At 40.1% G+C, this 20035-nt stretch overlaps 1 protein-coding gene across 1 annotated transcript in view; it reads right to left on the bottom strand.

Annotated features, from left to right (window-relative positions):
- LOC124163484 (prion-like-(Q/N-rich) domain-bearing protein 25) overlaps nt 1-19473 on the bottom strand; it is a 28124-nt gene extending 8651 nt beyond the window's left edge. Inside the window, exons 1-4 of the mRNA XM_046540424.1 lie at nt 19014-19473; nt 6396-6655; nt 4260-4406; nt 2797-2934 (exon numbers count right to left, since the gene is read on the bottom strand). Coding sequence (XP_046396380.1) covers nt 2797-2934; nt 4260-4406; nt 6396-6633 — 523 coding nt within the window. The 5' untranslated portion in view covers nt 6634-6655; nt 19014-19473. The remainder of the gene's footprint in view (nt 1-2796; nt 2935-4259; nt 4407-6395; nt 6656-19013) is intronic.
- Between the last annotated feature and the right edge of the window lie 562 nt (nt 19474-20035).

Here is a 20035-nt window from a genome sequence, read left to right as displayed (position 1 = left end):
TTTAGACCTAACATTGAGTGTTGACGCAAGCTCAATAGGGATTGGGGCAACATTGCTTCAGGAGGGTCGGCCTATAGCTTATGCTTCTCGTGCTTTGACTGACACTCAAAGTAGATATTCCCAGATTGAGAAGGAATTATTAGCCATTTGTTTTGGTGCAGAAAAATTCAATCAGTATATTTTAGGAAAGGATTATGTCAGGGTGGAAACTGATCATAAACCATTAATTGGATTATTCAACAAACCACTTCACAGAATTCCGTCAAGGTTACAAAGAATGATGCTAAAGCTGCAGCCATCCCGTTTAATGTAGTGCATATTCCAGGTAAATACTTGTTCATTGCTGATACTTTGTCAGGGGATTTTTGTGCTGAAAGTTGTGATGTTGATACACAATTTGATGATGAGGTGGAAATGCAGGTAGCACTGCTGTTGGATAATCTGCCTGTGACAAGGGAGAATTGAGAGCTGATCTCAAAGCATGCTTCCAATGATACTGTTTATTGCAAACTCAAGAATTACATTTCTGATGGATAGCCTCAGTACTTCAAAGATGTTGATTTTGATTGTAGGGCCTATTTTGAATTTAAGGATGAACTGGTATTGGTAAAAGGAATGGTTTTTAGGGGTGATAGAATTGTAATTCCTTGTTCTTTGAAAAATGAAATGCTGAAAACATTACATACGGGTCACCCTGGTATTAGCAGAATGATGAGCCGTACTGAAATGTCCATGTTCTGGTTAGGATGTGGACAAGACATTAGGAAATTTGTCATGTCTTGTCCAACATGTCTTAAATTTCAGGATAACAAATCAAAAAATGTTTTGAAGTACAAAAAACTACCCCAATTGCCTTGGTCAGAAGTAGGATGTGATATATTTGAACTCTATCAAAAATATTATTTGGTAGTGGTTGATGCTCCGTCTAACTTTGTTGAAGTAACTACCTTGGATAATTTAAAAGGACTGTTACGGTTGTGGAGAAAATGAAATCGATCTTTGCTAGGCATGGTATTCCTATGGTTGTGTATACAGATGGAGCATTATGTTTTGACTTTGAAATGTTCAATAAATTTGCTAAAGAGTGGGAATTTCTTCATGTTCTCTCCAGCCCTCACTATCCAAAGTCAATCGGTTTAGCTGAGAGCGGAGTGAAGTCTATTAAAAAGATTTTTAAGAAGGCATTGGATTCAAATGAAGACCCCTACTTAGCACTTTTAAATTTCAGAAACACTCCTAGAGGCAAAGTTCACTCCCCTGCATCAAATCTAATGAGCAGAAATTTGCGCACGAATATACCGTGTAGTTTCCAAGCTTTGATTCCAAAGATTACATATGATAAAGATCGTCCCATTCTCCAGGAGAATAAGAATAAATCAAAGGAGTATTATGACCGGTCTGCAAAATCCCATGCCAAGTACAGGGTGGGTCAAAAGGTCATGTTTCAAAAGAAACCAAACTCCATTTGGGTACCGGGAACTATTTTGGAAAAGGGTCAAACTCCCAGATCGTATGTGGTTGAGGGTGAGGAAGGAAGGGGAGTGTACAAAAGAAATGAGGTGAATGTGTCAGCAAGGGGAGAAACCAGTCACTCTTCAGAAGAGTAATCCTGTAGCTAATACTAGGTCTGGCAGACAAGTCAAATGGCCGAGTAAGTTTAAAGACTTTGTCTGCTGATTATTGTGTGTGGTAATATAATAGTTTTTTTAGGGGAAGATGTTGTATAGTATGTTATCTTGTTTTATATTATTGTTCTTTTGTTTTATTGTAATGTACAAACCTCCCAAGAGAGGGAGTCATAGTCTTGTCGTTCATGTGATCTAAGCAAGAGATGGCTAAATGTATCATAAAAGTATGTGATGCATTTGTGAAATAATATCAGGAATAAAACTCTTCAGAAAGATTCACAGGAATCGAACGCCAGGAAATCATCATGCCTTACGTAATTAAGTTGGTAGCTTTTTCAGACAGGCAATTCACTTTCCCTTGACATAACGCAGTGGGAAATGAAGTTTCCGTTGATTTACCTAGGAAATTATCTCAACTCTCAAAACTAATATTCTCAATCAACTTCTATGTGAATAGGTACTTTAAATTTAATGTGGTTACTTAGTCTAAAGTTTTTTAAGTCATTAGATAAAATACATATAGTCTATTGGCCTTAAATCCATATTTCAAATGTATTTAAACTTTCATATTGCAACTCAGGAGAAGGAAATAATGCCCGAATAGCGTGATAAATAATAATTTATCTCATTATGTACCGTACGAAAATGTCAGAGAACAAGTCATTCATTCATTTCAAATTATTATCCGATTATCGACTTATAGCATCATCCACAATCAAGATATATGCAAATTCATTTAGATTGGAATAGAATTTTGTTTACAAATGTTGAGTCATAGTCACCCAAAAATGCTATAAAAATTGCACCTTTCCAGAATCTTCAAAATATTTTCGACTACAAAAAAAATTATGGACTGTTATATTTCATTGAAGTCAATGAGCTCGGTGTAAAACTTAATGCTTTCTATTATTCTTTCAGTGATACTTCTACATGATGCAATGGAGAATTTGTGGGCGATATTAATCCCTTTAAAACAATATAAAAAAGGACGCTAGTTCCAAATGAGGGTAAAAAATTCAATCTAAATATCCACTGTGAAAGTACTTGGCTTTACTATCAGATTCATATTAATCACAATCATATTTTTCTGAGTGGAGGGACAAAGTCACCTCCCTTCAAGGAACTGCATTAGCATTGTACTTACGGTCCTTACTTGTGCTGTACTTACTTTTTTGCTGATAACACTTTCCCTTGACAATTACCGCCCCGTCTACGCAGGTGCAGTAATTGTTTTTACAAGTCACCGTGTTTCCGAGTGGTCTCGAGCACTGCCAATCCTCAGCACATCCACCGCCCAAAACAGATTCTAAAAAGCATGAAAGAGCGCATGAATTAGGAGATTGCTGATGATATCTTTTAAAATGAGGTCATTTTAGGCATTTCTCAATGAGAATATTAATTACATTATATCCTTCGAACAACAAGAACAGGAGAAAAATATTCTCCCCCTCTCTTCTCACAACCTACTTGCATAGCGACCTCGAGGATATCTTTAAGGAACTGTACCCCATTCCGTCTAACCACAAGTCCATCCATCTCACCTCACAGATTTTCCCTTATACTCCACGGATCACATACAAAAGACCACCAAATTTAAGTATCATTTTCAAAGCCACCCGCCCGCTTCAAAGATCATCGCTAGTCACCACCACCGATCCCTCGCTTGGCAACCCTCCCAGATGCAAGGCCTGCAAGATATTCTCTCCACCCCCAAGCATCTTTTCTCCCCATGCCTCCACCGCATGCACTTCCACAACAGCATAATTTAACTTCTTCATTGCAAGTTGTGCGCGGCTTTATTTGTAGCCCCCCTTAATCTCACAGTAAATAATCAACCTCTGCCCTCCTGCCGTCCCCCCGCGCATTCTTTGCCCCCCCTCTGTGACGCCCCTTGTTTCAAGATCTCTGTTTCTATGGCACCAGTCTCCCACTTGCTCGAATTCCTTGGTTTGGACCGTGTGGTGTGCATGTGGGAGTCCAACTACATGCTGGTGATTGATCACCCCCTGCCAAACACCCTAGAGAAGGCTCGCAGGGTATTATGTAGATTAGCGTGCATTTGACGCCTGCAGCGCCCCCGGGTTGAATGTATCCTGCTAACCCTCACCCTTATTTCCCCCTCCCCCTTTCCCTCGTCCATCACATTCCTCGTTCCCGCTGCTCATATTATCAAACAGCCCTCTCCTATTCGTTGAGAAAGAAGCTATTAGCTTCGAAAGCTCCTAAGTAATGTTTTCCTATGTGAGTGATCATTTTAGGTGTCTTCTTTTATTAAGCGGTCGAGACTCACCGTTTCATTATACATTTCGCCCTCATTTTCGCTCTGATTACGACAGTTTTTTGCGATAAATTTATTCCACGAACGTCGCTTTTGAAGTATGGGCCCTGGGCTCTCGCGTTTTGTGCTCCGCTCTACGGATAATAATCTATGGCTAATTCTTCAACAAACCGCTCTGAAGAGAGTTTTCACCTTTCTTATTTTTACACCTACATTTTTCCCCTTAGTAGTTTATTTTCAACAGGCACAATTAGATTAGCGTCCCACACAGCACCATGAAATTCAACACCAATCACCAGTGTGAAAAATGCATTGACCACCGGGACAGCATAATGATCGTGACCACGCCTTACCCGTTAAGCATCGGTTTGAGCTGGAGGAGAGCGTTGCGCCAGTTTTGCAGTGGCACGTGCTCCCGCGGCACTCGGAATTCTCGCCCATCGAGGATGCTGTGCACGTTGTGTCATTGATGCATGCAATGCCACTCACGTCCGTGTCACCTGAAAGAGAAAGATTCTATCAGAATATGGCGAATATAATCGAAGCAAGGCGACTGCATAAGTACAGGAGGCCCAATTCCATCCAGGTTCATTCCTCTTACCACATCGGTCGTATTTTTAATCGGTTTTCAAAAGTGTCCGCGGCGCGGTCATGACTGCAATGCGATCCTTTGTTTTGCAATAATTTGCTGTATAATGTTTGTCATTGCGAGGAATAGAATTGAAAAATAATTAATTTGATAGATATTATCATCATGCGTATAAATTTCGGTTAACACCCATTAATTATGCCTTATTTCCCCGTGGGGAAAATCGGATCAATTTGCCCGTCAGCGACGCGAGTGGCGATTTCTGTAAACCCAGTCAAATGCGCGGTGGTTGACAACACATTATGAGGCCGACTTGAGGGTCCTCTTTTGTAATATCCGTGTATCGAAGGACCGGATATTTCTACTTTACCCAGAAGTTTCCTATGGCGTTATTTTATGTCTCCGACTCTGAGATAATGACATTACAGACTTATCTAAATACGGCCATTACTGAGAAGTTCAATATGCAACTGCCTAGGGCATGCGGGACATGGCTATCTTCCACGGAAGCGGTTCATTTCCATCGTGTATAGAAGATATTATCGCATGCCCTTGGCAGTCCCATATTCAACTTCTCAGGAATGCCCGTATTCAGATAAGTCTGTGATGTCATTAGAATTTTTATCTTAAATTCGGAAATAGAAAATAACCCCACAGGAAACCTCTGGGTAAAGAGGAAATAATGATAACACACGTCCCAATGACGAGGTAACGCAAGTCAACTGTTTCCGCCTGAATTTTTATTTGGAATTTTTTTCTTACATGTTAGAATCTCCCATTGGAAGTGACATATTTCTTAAGGATTTCGACTTACGTCACCAAGTGTGGCATGGAATTTGAAGGAGGCAACCGACAGCTGACAGAGCTCATTTCGCCATGAAGTATGGGTAGGAAAAATATGGTGGCGGGAAGCCAGGCTTTGGCATTAGCACTCTCTTTGGAAGAAGCACAATTGGGGACCACGGAAAAACGTCTCATTCGAAGGACTGAATGCTGCACTTGAAGTGCCAACCACAACGCGCTCAAACAGGGATCGGGCAGTCTCTGAAATATCTCTTCCACTGCCGGAATTAGAACCTGGATCCACAGGGTGGGAAGCCAACTTTCTAGCCACTACGCCACCCCAATCCCCACAGACCCAGCGTAAATATGGCTTAAAACCATAGCAGACAGTGGTGAGCCCAAGGGATGCTGTAATGTGGTCAAAGGTATATCCCGAACGAGAAACTCCTCCCCCAGCCCCTAAAAAATGAGAGGACGCATTTAGGTTTCCTATGATAAAAAAACAAAGTATGTAAACCCAAAAATTCCGTTGGAAATTCAAGGGAACAGTCTTTTCAGTTCCTCTGACGTCCAAGCAAACATGTCAAAAGTGTGATTTTTATCTTTATGACGCAGGATTTTGCGGCGTCTAAGTTCGCAGTAGATTAGATTTCCGGGTTGTGCCCGCGTTGCCATTTTGATTGCGACGTTTCACCCACTGTGCTGCAGGCGTCCTCAGGCCAGAATTTTCCCACCACCGCCAAGTAGAGAGGAGAAGAAGACCTTCATCCTGGCCTGAAGACGCTTACAGCGCAGTTGGAGAAACGTCGTCATCAAAACTACAAAACGGACGGAACCCGGAGATCTAATCTACTGCGTTATTATCTAATCAGCTAACACCCTTTTAAGTGTCATTAAAACTAAAGGGTGTGCGTTAACGAGTGCGATGCCGGGGGCTTAGCCACTGCAGGAGTCTCGCGCGAGTTCTTTTGTATTACAGTTCACGTACTCGCAAGGTCCAAGGAAAAAGTGCTGCTAGGGCTCTCCTTGGGATCCCCCCCCCCCCCCCATTTCCTCTGATGGTGCACATGCCAGGCCTCTTCCCAATTCCGCTCTCATAAGATACAGGGTCACTCACGTGGCAATATGGGTTGAGCCTGTTTATCCAGAGCTGCCGCGTGCGGAGGGATGGCAGGCTGTCCCAGCGGCTGTTGAGGTCCCTGCACAGCCGGGGGGTGATGAAGGGGTGGCGATGGCTGATGGTCTCGAGGTTCCCGTGGAACGTGGAAGTCTGGGGCAGTGGTAGTAATCTCGAGGCCAGAGCACGACGAAGCTGTCAGCCAAAGCATAAGTAAACACGCAAGATACGCCGCCATGGTGCTTGCTACCTTTTTCTATCTGCAAAAGAAAAGGATTGGTTTACTACGACGTTCGTTCAATTAGTCCTTTGAATCTCCGAGAAATTGCTCTCTTATGATCAAAAATTAATTTTAACCAGGAAGCAGCATCCGTGACTAGTCAGGTGTTAAATTTTCAGCTGTATCCATTCCATTGTTTCATTGTTGTTACCGACTGTAGTGATTCACTTTGATTTGTTTATAAAAAAGTATAAAATTGAATTTTGTGCGATGATCAAACACTTGTTTTTGAAAGGGTTAACGCTGAAATATATCAAAGCTGAGTTCCACAAAGTTCATGGCACATGTGCTTTTGTGTTTGAATCTATTTACAATTGGGTTAATGAATTTACACTAGGCCTTATATCCATAAAAATGAACATTGTTCCGGATGCCCTGTGGAAGCGTCTAACCGCGAAATGGTTCACAAAATCCTCGGTACGGCTTTAAGTGATAGATTAATTATAGTGCGCGATATAGTTAAGGCCACAGGCATATCGCAATACACAATTGCTTTAATTTTGCACGAAAATTTGGGTGTGAAAAAATATCGGCATGATCGCTGCCACGTTTGCTCACGTTTGAGAATAAACGCAACCGTGTGATCAACTCAGAGACTGTTTTGACGAATTTCCATCGCAATCCTGGGGATTTTCTGCGTCGATACATAACTTTGGATGAAATATGGATTCATCAACACACTACAGAGGTAAGACAATTGAGTTTTGAAGATGAACGGGCTCCAAAGCAGGCGAAGATGTGGAAATGGGCCGGTCAAGTCATGGCAACGGTATTTTGTTGGGATGTATGCGAAATAATCCTCATCGATTACTAGATAAAGGGAAAAACGACAACAGATGATTATTATGCATCGTCATTGGACCGGTTGATGGCATACATCAAAGAAAAGCGACCTGATTTGAAACAGAAAATGTTCTTCCTTCAATATGACATGCACGGTTGCACACCCGCTCAGTTGCAATAGCCAAAATCACGGAATTAAAGTTTAAATTATTATTACTGAATTCACCGTATTCAACAGATTTGGCCTCCAGTGACTTTTTCTTATTTCAAAACTTGAATTCATGGCTTGACGGACAAATTTTCACGTCTAAGGAGGAGGACATCACATTCCAAACTAATGCCCATTCTGAGGATATCCCGAAATTCTCTTTTTTGGACGGCTTAAAATGCTTGGAAAAATGCTAAAAAAATTTATAGTAATAAAAGGAGACTATAATCAGAAATATAAAAGAATGTGTTCAATATAATTTGGTTTTATACCTTTTTCTGAAGACTTATTGAACGACCCTCGTTGCATCAATCACCGAGTGTCATATTTCGGAATGGAACAATTAACAGAAAATATGTCACTGGATTAGCACGTAGCCTCCGAGCCCATAGCAGCCCCCAGCCTGATTCGTTAATCATCTGTGTAACGCTTTCCGTCTGCCTGTATCAGGTTTTGACGAACCTTGCAGCTTTCTTTCATATTTAATTAAGTTCATATATTGAGTCTTCCCTCGCCGAATCACTTATTCTCGATGCATATTCTAAATGTGACCACACAAGTGCAAATAAGCACCGATCCTTTAATTTTTCATGCGAAAATCTTCCCACGACACGTCTGTGGAATCCTAGCTTCTTCAGGGCTGAGCCACAAATATTCCTCATTTGTGTTGCCCACGATATGTTCGAAGCTATCGTAACCTCCGCACAATTCTCCTCATATGTTGCCTCAATTTTAACAGCATTCACAAAATATGCATGGGAATATTTGGAAGATATATTGTAAATATTTGGAATAAATGGACCGCATTTGCTCAGATTAATTTCTGGTCCCTCCGCTTGGCTCCATCGTGGTTAAAATCCGATGATAGAATTTCAAAGTCGTAATTATTACTAATTTCACGATAAATGACAGCGTTTTCAGCAAATTTAAGTATTTTGCTGCTAATTTGTGAGAAGAGGTATTTGACATTAACATATATATTGAATAAAAGGGGGTCGATTACGCCTCCTTGTGGGACACCTGATGTCACTTCGGCTATACCATAGTTAAACTGTAATTGTCACTGCAGTGAGGCAGTACCCGCAACTAAATGCGTATTGAATTTTTGGGAGTGGAACGTAAAGTGTGCGATTTCATGAAACAAATTAGAAGAGGTTGCATGTTTTGTACTTGTATTCGCACAAGTTGGGTGGTTACATGGCGAGTTATTGCGTTCATTCTCGCGTCTAAACATTTGGACATTAATGTGCCGTGTAAACAGGATTACTTCACCGATTGACAGCAGTTGTCGTAATGTGGGGAGGAAATAAGAAATATGGGAAAGTTGACGGCAGAGGGGGAGCATATCCTTTCGGTGATAGCGATTATGGAAGACTTATAAATAGCGCCCAAGCAGGACTAGGGAAAACCACGCCGTGTAATAATATCCGCCCGATATTTTTCCACCTAGAGAGCAAAACTTCCTCCTCGGTTGCGAAAAATCGTCACGAGCCTTTGTCGCGAAGATGTGATATTGATGGCTGCCTCTTTTTACTGCGTTCAATTTGCTTTACTTCAATTGCAGCCCGTTTCTTTGTCACGAAGGAACTTCAAACTACGGTGATATCGATTTAAAACTTATTTCCAGGCTAGGAATAATTCTGAAATTGTAAAGGTAGATCAATTCCCGATGACTATCCAAGTTTTAAATAGTTTCAGTTCAATGCGATCAATAATTTTCAAATTTCAAACAAAATATATGATGATAAGTTGCAATAAAAATAATGGTGGTGCTGCAGTCGAACATTTTTAATACAATTATTAGGTAGCAAAAATTTGAACAGTGAAAAAATTAATAAATTATAATTAGAGCATTATTGAAGAAGTGGAATTGGGAAATACAATTAGGCAATAAAAAGAAGTAAATAAAAAATGCTAAAAAAAAACAAGTGGTTATATGTGTAAATTCTTTGATTAATTCTGTGACTTTTGTCTGTTTGAAGAGGTTTAATAATTCTACCTGCGACCAAGTCTTTTTTTTACCATCAGTGATAGGCTGCGCATGATAGAAACTTTCAATAGATTAGCCATTCTATGAAAATATCGTTTGCAGCTTCGGTATACCGTTTGAGTACACAGTTATTTGCTACAGTTGTTTGTTGTACAGTTGTTTTTTATTGGTATAGATATGTTGATGATATAATTTGTTTGTGGACGGGCAGCAAGCGACAACTCGACCGATTTTCATCCCTTATAAATGGTCTCCACCAGAAAATTTCAATAACCACAGAAGTTGGAGGACAAACTTTAAATGTTTTAGATTTGACCATCTCCATTGAAAAAAATAGACAGGGGTTTTCCATTCACAGAAAACCCACCCATACCGATGCCGTAGTACCCAATGACATCCCCACTCCCATAAACACGCGTCTTTTAACGCCATGGTTCATCGCCTAATCAGCATTCCCCTCCGGGAATCTGATTTTAAACAGGAATTAAATATCATACAACAAATTGCTCATAACAACGTATACGAGCAATCTTTAATCACACGGATTTTAAATACGAAATTAAAACATATTGCTACTCCAAGTCAAGTTCCTTGCTACCCGTCGAACCTAGCACTTCAACAAAATGGTGTAAACTACCTTTTATCGGCCCTTTATCAAATGCTGTAACCCAAGCTATCCGTAAAAATAAATACAAGGTTGCTTTTTATAAAAACAATACCTTGGGAAGCCTGTTAAATTATGCTAAAGATGTTATTGAACCCAAATTTAAATTTGGCATTTATTAATTAAAGTGTAATAACTCTGGTTCATGCTACATCGGCCAAACGGGACGGGACTTCAAGACAAGGACGAAGGAACACAGGGCGTGGCGGAAGAACAAGGATGACACCTCAGCCTTCGCCCGGCACCTCTCGGAAATGGGACACCGGAGCAGTGTCGATCCAGAAATACTCCATTTTACCAGTAAAGGAAGGAGGATGGATTCCTTAGAAATTCGGGAGATAGCTACAAATGGAATCCTTGTGAACGACATAATCTTTCCCAACCCATCCCCCTTATATCCCCCTTATTACTCATCACCCTCTCAAATCCCCCACCTCCACAACCCACTTGACAAACTGTGTCCCCCCCCCGTTCTCCTCCAGGAATTACCAATCCAAGCTTTAAACCAAACCTCCCCCCCCCCCCACCTCCCACATCAACAACCATAGTATATATAAACCTGCCCCCACTACATATTGTCTGTATTTGATACAATGGTGTAACAGCCGAAACTGTTAATAAAATAGAAATTTTTATAAACTAGTGGAAGAAACAAAGTTTCTTTCATTATTAACACTTGTTTTAACACACTCTTATTAACTGATTTTTTTATGCTAAAAAAGTTTTTTCCCGACGAATATTTCTCTTCGACCGGTTTTTCCTCCTTCTCGTTGCACTTTCTAGGTGTGCTGCACTTTCCAGGCAAGAGCACATTAGCTAATTTTCTTGTGAATCATTCAGGCCTTTTATCTCTAAATTTTTAAAGTGGGCATACGCCGGGGATGTTCATTTCCTTCTTTCAGCTACGAATAAAAACGCCTGTTTTTTATTTCATTTCCTTATTTTAGTTTAAATAAAAACATGTTTTCTTGAACATATCGTTCTATTATTACTAAATTCTATGTTTTACATTCGCTCAGCAACTAATGTCAGGAAATAGTTTTCAAGTGACGCAAATCAGTAATATTTTTTCTATAGCTGAGCGACTAACACAAATATAATAGATAAAAATAGTGCTTCAAACTGTCTCCGAAGAGCTAAACATATCGAAATAATGCATTGTTATCTCATTTCGATCTTCAATGAAAATCTCAAGTCCATAGCTAATCAGTAAGTAGGTTGCATTTAAGTTACAATATTTTCCTGGAAAGCAGGAAAACAGACAAGACAGTTAATTAATAAAAACGTGGTAAATAACTGAAATATTTATTAAAAAATAATATCTGGGAAAGAAATCAAGATAGAAAAGCATTCATTCATTTTTTTCTGGAGTGAGTGGAAGTTAATTCTTTTAATAGCGATAGGTGGGCTTCCAGTCCATTTAAATTTTTGTTAATTACCCCCAAGTCGTGAAGTTAATATTTCGTAAAAAAATAAAATATTCCCCTTATTTTCTTTGTGAACTGCTTCAACACTAGATCGGCCAGGGGGATTAATTTGATATTTTTACTGTTGAAGATGAATGTCATTTGAAAATGGTGGGGCTTGTATTCATTTTATTTCGTGACCTTTAATATTTTGTAGCTCTTGGATGGGAGTATAGTTGAGCCATCAGTTTTTACTATGTTGCATGGAAATATTATATTTACCTTAAAAAGCCGCGGGGATCAAATTGACACCTCCACTAGAGAGATTTCGAATTTTTCGGATTTCAAATTTCGATTTGTATTTCGAAAAATGGAAGGTTTTTCTATGGCCTAATTTCTACAGCAAATTAAATTTCTAGGCTCTCATTTGTAGAATTGTACCACAGGAAAAGAATTTTTTACTAAGTATACTGTTACGGAATGCATGTGCCGCTAACTTAAAGTGAATCAATTTTATCTCCTCGTCCGTAGAAGAGGCTGGGCCAAGTACGGCCATTCTAGAGTTAAATGTCAACCACCGCAGGACATCCTGCCGTGATTGCCTCAGTGCTAACGTTACGCCGGTTGAGATCACCATCGTCAGTATATTAGTTGTGGGAAAAAGTTCTTGTTCTGAGAATGAAATGCCCAAGATTGACGTGGAGGAAATGTGTGGTATCTCTCCCTCTTTCAAGGAAAGGCGATAATGAACGGATGTGGTAAAGACATGAGTGTCTGTTAGCAGGCAAACACCGATTCGAAGCGGTTCCTCCCAGACTGTGCAATTTTAACGTTTCCGCTCTTTTGGCACAGAAGTGTTATTTTTACCCACTGATTTCAAGCGAGAAAAAACTAACGCATGCGTTTTTTTCTTTTATTCATTGCATTGCAATTCTAGGGTTCTTCATTTCTCTCCGCCGAGATCGAGTTGCCTCAGGGCGTGTTTGAATGCGCCAATTAGGATATAAGGTTTTAGGAAACTCCGAACCGGTTCACGGTTCTCTAATAAATCGTTTGCAACTTCGTTGCACCTTTCGGTTCACTAGATGAACCATTTTTTTATGGACTGAATTTTTTCCTGATGAGCCGTTTTTTCCACTTTTTTTCCAATGAACAAGTTTTTTTCTACTGAATCTTTTTTTGACTTTTCAATCACAGCAGCATCCAATTGCATTGAACAGAATATTTCGTGTACCATATGGCAATATAATCCGTATTTCACAGAAAAATAAGCTATATGCAACTCGATTATCACGACCTCGGCCGAAATGTCAACACGGATATAACGTCATGCGTTCCTAATTCCCGCCAAACTTAAAGTGTAAGCATTGATAAAACCTCGGATTTATCGTCAATATATTCTAAAACCTCGAATATAACGTCAACAAAATCCGTCTCCAAGCAACAAAGGACTGTCCAAAAAAATTACAGATTTCTTTTTAGCAGTAGGACTTCATTTAAACGTGATTTTGAATTTTCAATAATTATTAACATACTTTTTTGAGCCTTCTTGATTTGACATCAAAAGGTCTTATCTCTTTGTCTCGGGTAGTGGGGGGGAGGGAACCCTCTTAAACTCGCTGTGTTAAAACTAGTCCAGCTTATCGTCACCTTAAGAAACGATCGCCCACTAGAAAGCACCACGGACATTATCCTTAGGAGAGCATCGCACACACAAGGAATTCAACCGGGAAATGCGCATTTTTTCAATTTATTTTCAATTTTCACGAACGAAATGAATACCACACACTTCTTTACCCTTTGCCATGCTACTGTAGCAATTTCAATGATGACTTCCATACACAGTTTATTTGACACCTTCCACTACCCAGGAGCAGTGGTGGATCTACGGATGCTATAGTCGAAACACAAACTATATAAAATCGAAATTTTCGGAGGTTGTCACTTTGTACAAAAGAATTTAGCTACATTTTCCGATATATTCACCTACTTTAATAAAGTGGCAGATTCTTAGAGGAGTTATGGGAGGCTATACGCCTTGGGTATCCAATTTACACTAGATAGAATGGTAATTTTTTTCGGACCACCACTACTGCTGGGAGGGTACCCCCCTTCCTACCCTCTTTAACCCCATAACTTTCGGCCCTATCCCACATCCGCCACTGCCCAGGAGGACATTTCGAATAGCCACATGTATTTTTGGGACAGAGGGACAAGTAGGTTGGACAGATGAAAAAGAATACGAGGAAGAAGAGAATATGGGAGGCAATAAGACCTATCTTGGGATAGATCAGGAGAAACAAAGGGCTGTAGAATTCATATACCAATCTTGGGATTGCAATACTGAAAAGGAAAAATTAATGTAAAAGACCGCAGAGGAAGACGTGTGCCTGGGGCATCTCAAGGAAGATGCGTGGCTGAAGTGTACATATACTACTACCAATATTGTGAATTGGTAAACCATGGTTGTTTATTAATCTTCAAATACTGCAGTATACCAATTCACTAAACATATATTTATAATGAATTATTTCAACGTATGTGCATGGTGAAATCCGCGCAGATTTGTCGATATGAAATGATGTTCGAGTGAGTATCAGGATCCATCAATGCCTCTTCTGTACATATTATAAAAAGTGTAACCTCCAAGATCTGATGAGCTGAAGAGTAAGTAGATAAAACCGTATCTTCAATTACGCTACCGATAGCACTGATTGCTTGATTTAGTATTGCAACTGTTGATATCACTGGTAAACACGAGGAAAGAACACCATCTTTAATTATAGCCCTCTGAACTCCATTGATTTTTTTCTCCTTTTTCCCAACGTTTCCTCTTATTTTCTTTCATCTCTGGAACGTGATCTGATGCTGCCACTTTATCTCAATCTATGTATTCTTATTTGTCTCTTTTTTTTATGGACATCACTAACCAAAGCACCTTTGTTTCAGCAAAGATAATTTCCTGTTACACCTTGGGTCGTCGTTTGAGCAAAGCGCCTCACCAATTTTCACGTGACTGGCGATGGAATCGAATGTTTTTCACTCAAGCCACGAATTAACCGAGTGCAGCTTAGCTCGACGACTCACTCACTTCGAGTCCTAGGTCTACCACCGAGGATCTAACAGCTTTGGCCTGCGAACCGTAAATCCGTTAAAAAAAACTTTCAAATTAAAATTCGCTTTTTTTATTCGTTATTTTTGTGATCAGATATCAGCAAAAAGAGAATTTTCCAAGCTCTGTCGAAGGTAGGAGGCACAACCTTTGCTGGAAATTTCACTCTTCATTTCTCTTTTCCCAAATTGCTAGGCGAGGTTTCAAAGTCGGCATTGACTGATATAACAGAGACTCAACAGCGAAATCTCTCTACTCTAGTTAAAATTTTTAGTTACTGAAGTGTCCCAAAAATGGAAATGCGCTTCGCAAAGCCATCGTATCTACACGTAGCTAAAACAAAAGAAGCGGTAGTTTCAGAGGAGAATCTCCTCTTCTTACTGAGAAAATAAATTAATATTTGTCTTCCTCTAGATCCCTAATAATCAATAAATTGATAAAAAAGATATCTGTAATAATAGTCCTAGCCTGAGTCATGAAATCAATATTTTCCACTTGCGATGTTTCCATAGCCACCGATTCCTTCTGCGTTCAAAGTGAACTGCTTCAACTTCGCTTTTAGATCGAATCGACTCCGCAATGGATTCGTGCTCCCTTCACGGTGCTACTGTACGTGAAAGCTATGCACACGCATGAGTGGAGTCCAACAGGAACTCTGGAATCGCATTGAATGATATCAGAACAAAATCTTCGAAAAAATGCGATGAGTCACTTCTGATGCTTCACGATTTTTCTGAGGATCTAGATACGTAGAATAACAGGGTAGTTTCACCATCAAAGAATACGAAAGGCATTGATTGCGATTCGTTACCCACCATTAGTGTGTTCATAATATACAAATTATTTGGTTTTAGAAATCCCAGTATAGACGAATGTTAATGGTCAATTTTAACCTCATTTGAAAAAGGACATATTGGCGCCCATGCGATGCCACTCCACGTGACGTCACAGGGACCTAGTTTCTATACGTGTAGATAGGAGTTTTGCATTGCTTGAGATTACCAATGCAGGCATGAAGCACAGAGCTTAGGGAAACATCTCTTAATAATCACACATAAAAAATATCTAAGTTCGGAAAGTTTCCTTCGTTTGATAGGGGAATAATAATCCTCATTTAAGCCAAGCGCTACCTGCTAGCAGGGTACTCTATACTACCTGCTAGCAGCCTGCATCGTATCGGTGCTCTTAACCTCGCACCAAGGTGGCCTCACAAAGCGGCAGCGGGAACCAGATCGACGTCATACGTTCTCTTCCCAACATTCATACTTAGCTGCCGCGTTTTCGCGCGTTTGAAATTTTTCACTTTCCATTTAATCGCGAAAAATAAATCTCTTTATTTAAAAATCCAAAAGCGTGAAATACGTACTCCAGGAGTAATAATCTTTCGATTCAGGCAATAAAAAAATAATAGGAAACCACCCTATTATGCTCCGTTGATTTTTTTTAATATTGCGTATCGCGTTTTGCTATCGTAATTTCCCGTGTTGGTAGTCGTAGTCGCTACTACTGAGCTCAGATACGAGTATTAACTGGGTTTTCGTAGCACTAAAGAAGACAGTTGACTTTACATGATACATCTTTTGGCAATTCGTCTTTTCTGAAGACATTATGGCCAAAATAGTTATCAATTTGTTCGAAATATAAGCAATCAAATAACACCTCAATTCTTTTAAACTGGCATTACAAGATCGTCAGCTGTCAGCGTGGTAGCCCAGCGGGTTGTGCGCTCGTCTTCTTATCAAAAGGTGACGGCTTCGGACACTCCAAAACAAAAATCTTGGAAGCGCAGGGTGGTTCACACAATTAGAGGAATTTTATAATTTTGAGCCAATCTACTGTTATGCTAACCTTCACAAATAATAATAAATTGATAGTGCCTCGCATTTTCAATGTCATTGATTAATCGTTGTTTTTCTGCAAACTCATATCGTGGTGTGCCAAAAAAATATTTGCCTAGGAGACATATTGAATTATATGAGAATTTTGGAAAAAATCGAAAGAGTCACAGTTCTTCTGAGAATCTTGATACGATAACTTATTTCACTCTAGTGAAGCATAGCGACTCACCTTATTTTTTTGGAAAGCATCGCTTCAATGTGGAATCGCGTTTTCTGATAACGCTGCCATCGGTTTTGCAGGCATTCGCCATTGCCGTGAGAGCGCTTTGTAGAATTGAGGGAAATAAGAGGAGTTCTGGAGCGGTGGCAGCATGCTTTGGGCTGGCATTCTTTGCTTGTGCGTTTCGTAGCGATGACGCAGGAGCGAGCATTCTTAAAAAGAGATCTCGAATGACTTAAGTGCCTGAGTTTTCGGACATCTTCACCATGTGGCAACAACTTCACAATATGTTATTCTTTACTGCTCATTGAGAGTTTTTTAGTCAGAGAATAAGACCATTTAGCTTCTGAAGCTGCAAAGAGTCGTGCTTGCGACCTGTCTTATCTTCTCTGTAATGGACTATTTTGCATTGGTTTAGAGCGATTTAGATAATGTCCTTGATAAGAGTCTCCAGCTTCTTATAAAATGTTAAGTTTGGCTTCCGTAAAGATGAACATTTGTTAAAATACTACGCCGGCCTAAATTGATTACCTCTTGGCTCCATAAGCATATACATTGTCAGATCACTTCTATTCGCCCCCTTCCAGTATCCCTACACCTATGATCTATTAGCCCCCAGAAAAAGACTTACCCTTATTCGACCCGACCATTCCTCGCGTTTCCCAAGCTTCTCCTAATATCAACTCTCTTCATTTCTTCCTAATTTTGGAATTCACTACCCTTCCATGTCAATTCTTCTTCATCCCTTCAATCACTTAAAGTCAAATAATTTTTTTCCGCTATGACAAAGAAGTAAATAAATTAAATTTCACTTTATATCTAATTATACATATATTTCAGTATTACTCGTTATTATGTGCATTGCCTCTCGCATTTTTGTGTCCAACATGCACTTTGCGTACATTTACGCTCGATTGGTTACCCCACAGCTCACAGAAACATCTTCCGTCCAATTGCCTTCTCACTTATAGTAAGAGCGAAACTCCGCCATCGATTTGTTGCAAAGGTACGCGAATGAGAGATTTCTCAATTGCCTGGCATAATGCGAGTGGCAACGTAGTCTAGAAAATAGACGAATATAAAAGATACAGTTTCCGGTGTAATTCAGTGTAAATGTTTGGTATTTAACATAATGGATAGAACTTGTCCATTTCCACCCTTATTTATTTCAACCGACTCAGGTCTCGGCAAATAATGCCATTTTCAGGATGGCATTATTTTGCCTTACATTATAAAATAATTCCATATTGAAAATGAAATTATGTGCAAATACCCAGGACGGTTCGAATGAATGCATAACAGTGTAAATAGACAAGTACTTCCCATCGTGTTATATAGACTTCGGTTTAGCTTGGCGGAATTTTTTAATCGTGATGATAGAAGTACTCATTAAGTTTTTTTCAATTTTCCATATTTTAGTCAAACTTGCACCAACGTAGGTTTCAACGGACAGACGTCGTTCTCTAGATGTCTAACCCTTCCATAGTAGCACTGCAACAAATTACTGCTGCAGTGGGGGTGGAGGGGAAGCAAAATTTTAGGCGCTGGAGTCAAGCGGATGACGAAGACATGCACTGTATATGACACCCAAACACGCTCGCAAAATACATGCCAATTAGTCCGCATGTGCAAATCTTACTGGGATAGCGACACTATGACATGAAACATACTTTTGACCATCCTACTTGTGGCACGCAACGGGTGCGTTAGTTACGCAACTTGAAAGTTTGAAAAATCTGGCCAAAGTAGCCGGTGTTTTCGATATTTTAAAATGAGACGATTTTGGAGAATAGAGCGAAAAATACAGTCCGAGAAATGGGAGCACATCAAAGTTCGGTTAAAGCTGAGGGATAGTTGCAATCAGCGGCGTGGCGTAAAGTGGAGGTGGGGCCCTCAGTCGTTATTCAAAATCGAAGTATAGATAAGATTAAAAAAGACATTAGTGATGAGAAAAGAGAAAAATTAATTCCTTGGCCAACGATTCATCAACATCCACGTCCTCCCCGGGCATCAAAATTCCTCGCTACGCCACTGCTTGCAAGATTTCTTTCACGTACAAAATCCACTTCATAACTCTGAGTAAACTTCATTGCGTGATTTTTCTCAGCTCTACTCACCCGTAATATCCGGTTGGCCACGCACGCAACTCGCTATCTCAGCCACTCTGGGACTCCGTTGATATCCTTCCGGACGCCAGCTAACTGGGCAACTCGGTGATTTGCAAATAGTATCCCTTCGCCCTGTTTCACTCCTTACACTTTTTTCTTAGTCTAGTGCACCCTTTCTTCCAACACGTCCACTTGGGAAACGACCAAACTCAAGCGATAGGATCACTGTTCTCTACGAAGGTTTCTGGGTGTGGTCCTTATCTTCCGCCGGAGCACACACATGGGAAACAAAACCATGAACCATGCGAGAGATAGGAATGGAAGAAATTATGAGGATAGAAGTTCGCTGCGACGACAAAAACGTATTCTCTCCTCGGGCTGGGGTTCGCACGGGAATAATCGAAGTTGCGCCTGGCGCAAAGGGTGTGAGCGGAGAACTGCCGCGCTTTTATCAGAGAAAGCGTAAAGCTAAGGTGTGGAGACTTATATATGTGTGTGTGGAGGGGAGGTGATGATAAGCGAGAGGCAGGGAAAGAGGCTAAGATGGCGACCGACAGGAACTGATTAAAAGCAGAGGGAATTAAATCAGCCCGTAACTGTTATTCGCCTCCTCGATTTTACTCACTTCGAAAACTTTGCAATGGGCTACTAGTACCATTTTATCATAAATGATCAATAATCCTAAGATTGGTTTTATACAGCTCTCCATCCAATTCTCCTATCAGCTAATCTTATCACACCAACGTATTTCTTCTCTTTCACATCCTTATTTAATTGTTCCACGTATTTCGTTCGAGGTCTTTCTTTCCCGTTCTTGCCTTCCACTTGTCCCACGACGATTGTCTTCATCAGGCCATCATGTCTCAAGATGTGGCCTATAAGGTTGTTCCGTCTTCTTATTAAGTTTTTCATGAGGCTTCTTTCTCTCTTAGGACTTCGTCATTACTTACTCGGTTAATCCATTTCATCCTCGTCATTCCTCTTTAGCACCACATTTCGAAGGCTCCACATATCCTTACTTTCTCCGCTGC

The sequence above is a fragment of the Ischnura elegans genome, chromosome 8, assembly GCF_921293095.1.
Source record: "Ischnura elegans chromosome 8, ioIscEleg1.1, whole genome shotgun sequence".
In the NCBI taxonomy this organism is placed as follows: Eukaryota; Metazoa; Arthropoda; class Insecta; order Odonata; family Coenagrionidae; genus Ischnura; species Ischnura elegans.
The sequence above is the reverse complement of the archived record's forward strand: the minus strand, read 5'-3'. Positions and strand labels throughout refer to the sequence as shown.